Source organism: Anomaloglossus baeobatrachus, chromosome 3 (genome assembly GCF_048569485.1).
Source record: "Anomaloglossus baeobatrachus isolate aAnoBae1 chromosome 3, aAnoBae1.hap1, whole genome shotgun sequence".
NCBI lineage: Eukaryota > Metazoa > Chordata > Amphibia > Anura > Aromobatidae > Anomaloglossus > Anomaloglossus baeobatrachus.
The window spans coordinates 55,888,728-55,901,816 of NC_134355.1; the positions used below are offsets into that span (position 1 = coordinate 55,888,728).

General features: G+C 36.9%; 1 protein-coding gene across 1 annotated transcript in view; it reads left to right on the top strand.

The window, feature by feature from the left end:
* The window catches only part of CAMKMT (calmodulin-lysine N-methyltransferase), a 654,168-nt gene extending 642,026 nt beyond the window's left edge, over positions 1-12,142 (top strand). The window contains exon 11 of the mRNA XM_075339193.1: positions 11,716-12,142. Within this exon, the coding sequence (XP_075195308.1) occupies positions 11,716-11,790 (75 nt within the window). The 3' untranslated portion in view covers positions 11,791-12,142. The remainder of the gene's footprint in view (positions 1-11,715) is intronic.
* The last annotated feature ends 947 nt before the right edge of the window (positions 12,143-13,089 follow it).

Consider the following 13,089-nt stretch of genomic DNA (forward strand, 5'->3'; position numbering starts at 1 on the left):
GAGCGTCAGTTGACCGCTTGAAGCTGTTTAAACAAATGAGTACACAATTCTTTGGGTGTCTTCCTTTCTGAATACACTCTATACTTTACAATATAAATCAATGGGAAACTCAAGAGTCCCAAGCGTCTTTTTGAGTGTTTTCCTAGCATTTTCGTCTCATAAACTTCTAGCGGTTTCTGCATTGTTGATTGGAGAAAAAAAAAAAACACCTAAAAAGGCCAGTTCTGAAGTAAATCCTCAGAAAAACAGCCAACAGTCAGAAACGACAAACAATCAGAAAAGACCAAACATACAATTAAGACATAAAATGCTGGTATTTCCTGAAATGTGTTACTCTTGGAAAACTCAGCATGGTTCACATGCATGTAAAAGAAGTCAGGGGCACATACGTTTAAAGGCGTTTTCCAGTACTTTGATATTGAGTCCTATCCTTAAGACAGCTTATAAATACCAGATCAGTGGAGTTTCGATACCCATCACCCCCACCAGTCAGCTGTTTGAAGCCCCTACCCTGGCTAGTGTAAGCAGTGGACAGAGTTGGAAATTCACAGCTCCATACTTTGTGTAGTGGCCATTCTCAGGTTCTGCAGCTCAGCTCCCACACTGTGCACATTCGGTTGATGATCAGTGTGGTGCCGTTTGTGCTTGAGTTTGTCTCCACCCTCAATATCAAATTCCACTAAAAAGTAGAAGTGGAATAAAACTTTGCGTATGGAGTTTATGGAAGAGCATGTGTTGTAATAAGAATTTACTTTGAAGTGCTAGTAAGGGAGAGCACTTTAATTGTGAAAAACCTGTCTTGCCATTGTCATCCTTCTTGGAGTAGATGTAAAGCATTCTGACAATAATAGGCAAGGTTAGTGAGATGTTATTGCATAAACACTGTCATGATCCACAGTGTTCTGCTTTCCAGCAAAGCCAATGTTCTGTATTATGCTCGAAGTTACGGGTGGCTTCTCAGCCTTCGGGTCTTGCGCTGGTGCAGGGAGGGGCCTGTATTCAGGCACCTCGTTCCGAGTGAGTGCTCAGCTTTATTAAAGAGCAATGTCACCCGGAACGCTGCCAGTTGTAGTTACTGCTCTGCAGTGAATTCTCTGGCTCCCGTGAATTTTATAGTTCTGATCTTGTCTCCCTACCCTGGACCTTTGTTACCCTTCTCTGCCCATACTCCTGACTCTGACATTATCCCACCTGGCTTTTGACCTCCAGCTTGTACCCTGACCTTGGCTCTACTTGCTCCCTGTGTACCATATCTGACTTCCTGGCTTCTGAACTTCAGCTTGTATCCTGACGTCAGCGCTGCTCGCTCTGTGTGTACCTTATCTGACTTCCTGGCTTCTGACCACCGTCGTGTTTGACTTCTGTGTCTCTAGTAGCTTCTAATGACACCTAGTGGTGCATCGTCACAACCCATTTCTTAATCTCAACTGATCCATATCTCATTAATATGAGGCAAATTTTATATCTACGCAAGAACCACTATCTCTGATATGTAAATCCTCGTGCCTGTCTTGTAAACCTCTCTTGTAAAATTCTCTTGCTTCTCTTGTAAATTTTCCAAGTATTGTTGTTTTATGTTTTTTTACACGTAACCTGGCAAAATCTAGTCTTTTGTTGAAATTGTTATGAAATTAGGTACAAGTTTGTGCGATCTCTACAGCCCCTAGAGGTTTGTGTGTTTCCTATACCCCCTTAGTGATTTGTGAGCTCCCTGTAACCCCCTAGACGTTTATGTGCTCTTTACAGCCTTTTAGAGGCTTGTGAGCTCCCTACATCCTTTTGAGGTTTGTGTATTCTTTACAGACCATTAGAAGTTTGTGTGCTCTTTACAGCCTCCTAGAGGTTTAATTGCTCTTTACAGCCCCTTAAGGGCTTGTGAGCTCCATACAGCCCCTTAGCGGCTTCTGTGCTCTTTACAACCCCTTAAAGGTTTGTGTGCTCTTTAAGGCCCCCTAGAGGTTTGTGTGCTTTTTCCAGCCCCCTAGAAGAGGTTTGTGTGCTTTTTCCAGCCCCCTAGAGGTTTGTGTGCTCTTTACAGCCCCCTAGAGGTTTGTGTGCTCCCTACTTTCCCCTAGTGGATTATGTGTTCTATACAGTCCCCTAGAGGTTTGTGTGCTCTCTACAGACCCCTAGAGGTTTGTGTATTATTTACAGCCCCCTATAAGTTTGTGTGCTCTTTACACTTTCTAGAGGTTTGCGTGCTTTCTATAGTTCCTAGTGTTTTGTGTGTTCACTTTATAGGCCCTTATACGTTATTGTGTTTCATTACCTTGTTTAAAGCCTGAAGATCCAAGTGGGTTTTTTTTCTTCAAGGAACAAACACAATTTTATGGAGAACACATTGCTTTCTGTTGGTGGGAAGCATGGTAGCTTAATGATTACATTTCAAAGTCTTGAGGGTAAATCCAACCAGAGGACCAGCTGTATAGAGTTTGTATGTTCTCACTGTGGCTACGCAGGTTTCCCTCTGAGCAGTCTGGTCAGCTCCCTAAATTTGGAATCACTGTGGTAAATAGGTTTGCTAGAAAATCTACTGTAGTGTATATGTCTAAAGGGTGCTTTACACGCTGCGACATCGCTACCGATATATCGTCGGGGTCACGTCGTTAGTGACGCACATCCGGCGCCGGTAGTGACATCGCAGCGTGTGACACCCAGGAGCGATGATCAACGATCGCAAAATCGTTCAAAACCGGTGATCGTTGACACGTCGCTCCGTTCCTTAATATCGCTGCTGCCACAGGTATGATGTTGTTCGTCGTTCCTGCGGCATCACACATCGCTATGTGTGACACCGCAGGAACGACCATCATTTCCTTACCTGCGTCCACCGTCAATGCGGAAGGAAGGAGGTGGGCGGGATGTTACGTCCCGCTCATCTCAGCCCCTCCGCTTAGTGACGCCGCAGTGACATTGCTATGACGCTGAACGCACCTCCCCCTTGAAGGAGGGATTGTTCGGCGGTCACAGTGATGTCGCTCACAAGATATGTGCGTGTGGTGCTGCCATAGCGATAATGTTTGCTGCGGCAGTAAGCACCAAACGTCGAACGTACGACGGGGGCGGGTGCTAATGCTCGCGACATCGCTAGCAAAAGCACCCTTAAGACTCAGATCTCTGCTTTAAGCCCCAATGGGATGAAAACGTGAACCCTATGTATCACAGTTTTTTGTAATTCTATATCTGCATATTTTTTTTATATCCAAAAAATAAGGAAATATTGGAATTTTGTGTAGATTTCTAGTTCATGTTAAGTATTTTATTTTTTTTCACTGTCATATACCATAGTTGGATCTCGGCTGGAGAAGGACTAGGATCTATAGTTGAGGCTAGATCCTAGTGCCTGTGTATGGACTGTTACAGATTGGAGATCAGTGGCCAAGTGGGATTGTGTTTTGTTGTTCACCCTGTTGGACTCAAAGAACACATATAAGGACCATTGCCATATTTTCCCTGCCGTCGGAACACCGGGAGGCGCCCCCGGATCTGTTGTCTTATTGTGGACTCCTTGCAGACTTTAAGGATTTATATTCATGTTTGGTGCTTTATCTGTGTGGTTCCAATAAAGCCCTTTGGATTGTTCCTCAGCCTGGCGTCCATTACTGCTCTGTCGCATACCCTGTCACAAACCATAGCCCTCAGTCTGATATAGCACCGAACAACCAGCTCTACCCTCACCTACTGTATTCTCACCTATCCCTTGTAGACTGTGAGCCCTCGCGGGCAGGTTCCTCTCTCCTCCTGTAGACTTTGAGCCCTCGCAGGCAGGGACCTCTCTCCTCCTGTACCAATCTGTGCCTTGTATTGTTTATGATTATTGTACTTGTCCCTATTATGTATACCCCTTTCACATATAAAGCGCCATGGAATTGATGGCGCTCTAATAATAAATAATAATAATAATGCTGCACTTTCTGCCTAGATAAGGAGTGGAAACGTTTTCTTGCCACATTGTCAGATTGTACTGCATCAAATGCAGAAATTTCTATTGTCGCTTGTAACAATTACAGTAATAGTTAATATTTTGCAACTTCAATAAACTGCAGTAGAGAGCGCTGTCTGCATGTGCAATTAGTTCTTCACTTTGAGCCCCATTAGTTCTTTCATGTCCCCGTGACCACTGCATGTGCCATTCTTCTCATTTTGAGGTGGTTGCTACCCCCATAGCAGCTCCCCGTTTAGGTAAATTAGCTCTACTGTAGGCAGATGAAAATTGTTTCTCTTGTACCATTTACCCTAGAAATCAATAACTGATTCTTTACTATGCCTGTAAATGTAGCCAAACTAGAATTTCCTCCAAAAGGATGAGCTGACTATTTCAGGGAGCCTTACTATCTGTCATTACAGAGCAATGTTCTGGTTGGATGTTTAAGAGGCTTTTGACAGAGGTTTAAGTGGGAATTTCCAACTGGCAAAGGAGACTTATAAGCCGAGCAATGCTGCCTTTGAAAGGAATGCAAATAAACTCTTTGGTGTTACTATTGGGACTGAGGTTTATGGCGTATATTGTTTCTCCTTGTAACAACTATCAGCCATAGAACATGACTGTCCACTGAGAACTCCAGGTAGTGAAAAACGTAAGCTGCCCAATCAGCGGTGACGTCACAAGTTAGCCACGGCCACAGCTGGAGTCCTCCACCTGTGACCGCAAATCACCTTAGTTATGTCACCGCTGATCATGCGGCTCACTTCAGCTGCTGTCTGGAGCTCACAGCAGGCAGTCGTGTTCTATGGAGCTCGCTGTGAGCTTCAGATGTAGCGTTTTTGCAGTGGGTGTGTTTTTTGGGGACCAAGAACGTGCATCTTTGTGATGACCACAAAGATGCACCATGTCCACATAACTTACCGACTTACTGCTTCCTGGAAGAGTCTCCAGGAGTAATAAAGCTCCTTAGTGCTGCCTAGAGGCAGTAGCTACCCTATAAGTCGAAGTCTGACCCTTTAAAAGGAATTGGTCAGATCTCCTATGCCCTCCAACCCAGCAGCATTGATACCTGTCTGCCCAAATTCCCTCCCTAACTAGCCGTATATAATTTTATTCACTAATATGAATGTTTAAAAAAATGAATTAAAAACCTGGCTGTCCCTATGCTAATTAAGCCTGTGACTAGCTACAGGGGCATTATTTCCTCAGATTAGTTGGCCCTTTTTCCATTATACCATGATCCTGGGGTTGTGATAACATGATTTTCATGAGCCAGCGCCACTGATAGCTCCTGGAAACTTTACGTATACACGCGGCTCATTTCAGCCTTGCTGGTGTGCTTTTGAAGCCGAGTGTACTCTTCTTGTCTTCAATAGGTGCCATCCGCATGACTGGAAATTCAGCAGATGTTTACGTGAGCCGTCTTCTGAACTTCCGATTATGCGTAGTGCACCTAATAAAGCCAGGAAGTGTCCACCCTGCTTCTGAGGTGCAGTGACATGGCTGAAATGAGCCGTGCGCATGTGTGAGAATTCTAGTAGCTGGCGGTGACGTCGGCTTATGGAAATCATGTTATCATACCCACAAGGGCATGGTAAAATTGTCACCTACTCAGGGGAATTAACACCCCTGAGACTAGTCATAGCCCTAATTAGCAAAGGGACAGAGAGGGTTATAAGTCTTTGTTTAAAAAAAAAAATAATTCCTATTAATGAATAGTGTTATACAGGGCTGATTATGGAGGGAATTTGGGCAAACAGGTATGAATGTGAATGCTGCTGGGTTAGAGGACATAGGGGACCTAATAGGTTCCCTTTAAAGAGCTTCGGAAAATGACTATGAAAATTTAGCCACTTTAGAATGTCCTCCCAAAGGAAGAGACACCCATTTGAAGACAGGGGTTTTTTTTTCAGTGTTCTTGCCCTCCTGTCTTGGCAGGGCAGGGTACTTGCTGCCTGGGTCAGAATGACAATGGGATTGTTGGGAATTGGAGCTCCTAAGCTGTCTCTTAAGCTATAGAGCCCTATGCTATCCCTATCCTCAGGGATACTCCTGATTGTGAAGAGGCCTGAGTCTCGTTCCTGGCTCTGCTCCTCACCAGTCCTGATCTGATTCCCCCTCTTCCCCAGGGAGGGATGGGAAAGGAGTGTGATAAAACCCACAGATAAAGACAAAAGGGAAAGGGGAAACCAAAACTCTGTCACACAGCCCACACACAAAGGTAAAGACAATAATCAGTTCAGGAGGAAAAACAAGAGCAGAAAGGAAGCTACAAAACAACAGGGGTAAATGCTACAACTGCACCAAGCAATGAGCACAACTTTCACCAGTAAGTCTGGGTCACCACACCTCACAGATCAACATAGAATAAACTATAGCTGGCATAGGTGGAAAATATCAACCATCATAAATAGGAGGGAAGAAGATGTGATCGGCTTCCACACAACATGTGACCAAAGGAGCAAGCAGACAATCAGAGATTAACTCTTGCTAGCCTCTCTATATAGCACCACACAGCAGGTCTACGTCTGAGTCTGCCTGTGTTGATCCGAGACACCACAGAAACTGTAAGGCCGAGTGTCAGAATCTGCAATCTGAACAGCGTCCAACATGATACTCAGTGAAATTTTTACAATACTCCAAGTGACACTGGGTAAGAGGCTTTCGTCAGAAGTCTGTTTCCACCTGCTTAGACTTCCAAATGGAGGAAAGAGACTTATAAACCAAAGTAATTCTATTTAGGAAAAGAATATCCAAATTACCTCCTCAGTTCCACTTTTGGGGGTCACTAGCCTATTAGCTTGATTAGTACCCTGAGCGGGTTGTGCACCATAACCAGATACTCACAATAAAATTTATGTCAAAAGACACAAAAGCCTAATTTCATGTTTTATGTCACAATTTTAAAAATTCAGTGTTTAATAGCTCTCTGTTTATTGAGGTTTTGATTTATGAAAAGTTTTATAAATTTCACTGGTATTGTGCATGTTAAATAAATGTTACCTATAAGGGAGTATGTACACTCGGAGGATTTCTTTGCGGCACACATTTTCATTGTGGTGACTTCTTCAAATAAATTGACCTCTTTTTGCTTTTATCCTTTATAGACTGAGTGTCTCGCTCCTCTAATCAAACTTTGAAATAAATAAAATGAAAGTAATTACACTTCTTTACTTAGTTTCGGACAATATTTTATACTTTTAGGTTTGAAGTTTTATTTACCAAGTATGATTAAAAAGTTTTAATTTTAAACTTGCCGATATTGTGCTTTTTCTTTTATTATCTATTTGTTATATACTGTATATAATATATGTATTTTCTTATTTTCTATTTCTTCGAGGTTTTTTTTTTTACATATTTTTAGCGGAGGGCTCTTCTAATTGAACCTCTCCTTGTTTTTTCTGTTCCTCTTGCTTGTAAGTACCGTAATCTATATTGTTTTATTATTTATTTGCTATATATAGATAATATATATATAATAGATTTATATTTTCTATTTCTTCGAGTTGGAGGTTGCTAAGATTTTCTTATTTTTTGCTCTTACATATTTTTAGAGGAGGGCTCTTCTAATTGAACCTCTCCTTGTTTTTTCTGTTCCTCTTGTCCGTAAGTACCGTAATCTATATTGTTTTAGTATTTATTTGCTATATATAGATATATTTATATTTTCTATTTTTTCGAGTTGGAGGTTGCTAAGTTTTTCTTATTTTTTGCTCTTACATATTTTTAGAGGAGTGCTCTTCTAATTGAATCTCTCCTTGTTTTTTCTGTTCCTCTTGCCCGTAAGTACCATAATCTATATTGTTTTATTATTTATTTGCTATATATAGATTATATATAACATATTTATATTTTCTATTTCTTCGAGTTGGAGGTTGCTAAGTTTTTCTTATTTTTTGCTCTTACATATTTTTAGAGGAGGGCTCTTCTAATTGAACCTCTCCTTGTTTTTTCTGTTCCTCTTGCCAGTAAGTACCATAATCTATATTGTTTTATTATTTATTTGCTATATATAGATTATATATATATATATATAAATAACATATTTATATTTTCTATTTCTTCGAGTTGGAGGTTGCTAAGTTTTTCTTATTTTTTGCTCTTACATATTTTTAGAGGAGGGCTCTTCTAATTGAACCTCTCCTTGTTTTTTCTGTTCCTCTTGCCCGTAAGTAATCTACAGAATGTCTTCTGCTTGCATGCACACTATGTTGAGTGAAGTTTATTGTATATTCTACACTTAAAACTACATCTCATTTTATTCATTTGTTACAAGTGTCGTTCTAAAGACCGAGTTGCCCTGGCTTCTTGTCATCCCCATCCTGAGCTGCAATTTCTTTTCTTTTCAATGCACCAGTGTGTTTTGTCCAACATTGTTGTGTAAATTGTTAGCTGCAGGTCCCTTGTTCATTGGAAAGCTTTTGTTACATTTTACATTCACGCTGATAAGTACAACTCAATATTTCTGCCTGTTTGGCAGGATTGCGTTTTCTGCCTGTACATATCCTTCATGCCTCATCTTCCCGAGGATGATTTTTGCTCCCAAAATAAGAAGAGGCGTTTTCCTTGAGGCTGCATGTTATCCTCTTATCCCTACTGTTTTGGAATAGAGCGTAACCAGCTGGAGAACTGTAAGAAGTCTGATAATGCAGCTATTTTCTGCTGTCTCGTCTTAATCTTGTTACACAAATGGTTGTGAAGAGATTCATGAATTTTAATTTTGCCCTCTGCATTAGCGCGTCATGTCACTCATATGCAGCTGCATTCTACGGGGAGATGTTTTCTCCTCCTCCTACAACAGGGGGAAAAAATTAGTTACAATCTTGGCAGTAAAGCAAGTTACGGGGAAAAGGAAAAAAAAAAATCACAGATTTAGGCAGCCACCCATGAAGCTGATTAACAGTCAGTGATCAGGAGGAACAGCTTTGCCTCTTAAACTTTTCACCTTTCATTGTTAGCTGTGAAATTTTATTTCCGTTAAAAAAAAAAAAGCAAAAAAAAAAAAGCAAGCCTGTAATAAACACTGTGCAATGCTACGCTATATGCCAGTGCTTTTTGTCAGAACGTATCGCGACACACCGACACCATCTCTAGGAACGAGGCAAAAAAAAGGGAAAGGTATGTTACCACTTCTATGCAATTGCATTATTTATTTTTTATTTTATTTTCTTTGCCTGTAACTTTAAGAATTAAAAAGTGCATTTGTTAAAATTAACACTAATTTAGTAAATAAGTAAAAAAAAATATATAATTATGCGTATTCTTCTAAGGTTCCGAGTTCTGTTATCCTCGGGGTAAAGACTTACGACTTTTCACCTCCATTTACTTACTCGAATACCCATCCCAAGTGCCCAATATTTCTAATCTCTGCAGAGTGTTGTTGATAATTGTGAATTGTCTTTAAGGTAAACAGTATGAAACCCACCAATCCCCCCCCCCCATCCGGCAGCTGCTGTTCACTCGGTGGGTCTGAGCTTGCTACATCCAATTACACTGTAACCCATAAAGCTACTAATAGCAACTATATTATTGCCTCCTTAGCTGCTTTCTTCGACCTTATTCTGCGTATCAAATTGGAAAATCACTTTCTTTTCACCGGGTTTTGTTTTATTTTACGTTTCACTGATCTGAAACAATAAAAGTGTTTTAATTAGAGAAATGTGTTTTCTGTACAGCAGGCAATTTATTTGACATTTTACACAAAAGATATTTTCTCTTAATGCTAAACACCTACACAAGAAGTCTCAAGGCTCCTTATTTTATGTCATTTATTTTTTATTGCAATGTATCTTGCTAAATATTTTATTTAAGTGAATGTAAAATTATCATTATTATTATGATTTTATACTAATTTTTATACTGCTTTTATAGATGTAAATAAATAAACAGAATTGTCTTTAAATTTAAAAATTCATTGTGAGGTTGATTATAACAGATATTATAAAACAATCCCATCACCTGTAGTCTGTGCATTCTACGTGCTGTCTGTCACGTGACCATTTTTCTTCCCCCCCCCTCTTTCGTCTCAGCTATACTATAATGCATTTCTATATTTAATCTCCAACCAATATACAAGACGCTTTATGTACTTTACTCACCTTGAGATAAATGCCGAATCACTGTGATTTCTTAATACCTAGATTGTTTAGGCAGCCAACAATTTTATATACATATGTATGTATCTATATATGTATTTGTGTGTGCATATATATATATATATATATATATATATATATATATATATATATATATATATAAAAAAAAAATATATATATATATATATATATAAAAAAAAATAAATATATACATATAATGATAGATATAATATCATAGCATATTATCCCCATTTTATTTTTCTGCAACTCTCATACTGTACTTCATTTGCAACAAGAGTCAATTTTGTATTTGTAACCATTTTTTTCCCACAAATAGGTTAAAAGAGTGTACAATAATAATATTACACCATAGACTTAAAGTATTAACCTTAATATACTGCGTATATTATTATTTTAATTTAAATAAATTAAAATAATTATTAGATGTTATAAAATAACTAAACTAATCTTAGTATATTGGTTATATTATTGTTTTAATTTACATATATGTATACATATGTTTACATTAAAACAATAATATACCCAATGTATCAAGGTTTTTTTAGTTATTTAAAAAAACCCATCTAAATATATATAGATAGATTTATATATATATATATATATATATATATATATATATATATATATATGTTTTTATTATAACCTTAATATATTGGGTGTATTACTCTTTAATGTAATTATTTTTGAATATATATATATATATATATATATATATATATATATATATATTCGAAAATAATTACATTAAAGAGTAATACACCCAATATATTAAGATTATAATAAAAACATATATATATATCTATATATATATATTAGAATTTTTTTATACAAATATATTCACATATTCACGTTATAAAATAACCTTAATATTTTGGATATATCATTCTTTCATTCATTTTTTTTAATTTCCCACACACACAGACACACACACACACACACAGACAGACACACACACACACATATATATATATATATATATATATATATATATATATGTGTGTGTATATATATATATATATATATATATGTTATCAAATAACTAAAATAACCTTAATATATTGGATATTTTACTTTATAATGTAATTATATACTGTGTGTGTATGTATATATATATATATAATATATATATATATATATATATATATATATATATTGTAAAATAACTTTAATATATTGGGTATATTATTCCTTTAATTATTATAAATTTTAAATATAGGCTGAATAAAAAAAACTGCAAGAGATAAAATAAAAAAAAAAATTAAATTCATAAATATATATGTATATATATATATATATAATATATATATATATATATATAATTTACATATATATTTTTGTAGATGTTATAAAATTATTTTAATAACCTTAAAATATTGAGAATATTATTATTGTAATTTAATTATTAATTATTATAGATATATATTTTAGATGTTCTAAGATAACTAAAATGTTCAGGTAAGGCCCCCATTGATATTGCATTGACCTGTCCATTAAGGATCCAACCTTGCTGCTACTTGTATACTATAATATATTATTGATGTGCAGGACATATCCCTATACGACCTGTTTAATATCTTATTCTTGTTTGTTGCAGTAGGGAGATCCAGTGGCATTGTGAAAGAGGTATTCCTATATTATACTCTCTTATGTTTTTTTTATTATTATTTATTTCAGATTAAAGAAGAAGATAGTGAAGCTTACGACCCAGATATCCATTATCCAATACTACTCATTCTCACATCAAGATAGTGTGGATATAGAGCATCTTACAAGTTTTTTTGTTTTTTTTTTCCTGATACACCATAATTATATTCAAGAACATTCAATGTTTTCTAAATAAACATAAAATAAACCATAAAATAAACTCTGAGATTGTGTAATTCTGCACACCACAACATAAAAGATCTAGAAAAGCAAAAATAGATCTAGAAATATATACATATATATTTTTTGTTACATTTTCTTGTTCTTCGACTGTCCCCCTAACCCCCCCACGCCCTTCTGTAGTAGACTATAAGAAATCACTGGATCAGACAAAAGCCTCATGAACTGACCATTTGTCCTGTGGACACAAAGGCTCACCCGGCCCTCAGCTCCTCCTCCTCAATTATCTGCGATTAGTCTCAGTATGTTGAGTCAAGAAGGGGGAGTACACCGAGTGCTTATTATCTGTTTAGGTAGAAGAAGAGCACATTTAGGGCCTCTCTTAGGATGAAAAGTGAGCTCTAATCAGATCCCCAAAGAAAATGGGTGTTCTTTTCGAAATCTTACCAAAACACACCTTGTTTTATTTATGGAAATGTTGCATTCTACAGTACAGATAAATGCTATAATCAAATCAGGCAAAGCTCTCATGAATATTTACCACTGTATGTGATTACAATGTAATGTTGTTCAGTGCTCGGGTGACTATTTTGTAGGCTACAATGGCCTATTGTGAAAATTCAAATCAAAGCCTTAACGTGGGCTAAAATCTACCAGTATATTATTTTCTGGCTTTTTTTTTTTTTTTTTTTAGAATATTTTTTTTCTAGTTAAGAAAACGTTAAAATATTCTAAAAAAGAACTGATTGTGATTTCCTATTATATTTGCACTTTTTTTTTTTTTTTACAATTTTAGGATAATTAATACAATTGGGTATCCAGTAACACCCCTTGGATGCCAAAAAATAAAATTGTGATTTTCTTTTATGTTATTCAGTTTCCTTTCCTTTCTTTTCTATTTTCTTTTATACATTTTTAGATAATAGATAGAATTGGAATCCAAGCAGATTTTAGAAAAGAAGATGCATATATGCAGGTCAGGTTCTTCCCTAGTATAGTAGACTTTGGAGAGCATGATACAAGATGATTCAAGGTAAAAATTCTCGCAGTATTTCCTGGCATTGTTGAAGTATTTCAGATTAAAGTCTTTGGTTAGCAGATTATTTTCCCTTAGTATACTGCCCACTTGTTGCTTTTTGCATGATGTCATGTACAGAGCAGCTCGCTGTGGTTGCATTAATCAGAGTCAGTCATCATAGTGTAGGGCTAGGATGTCTTCATGGA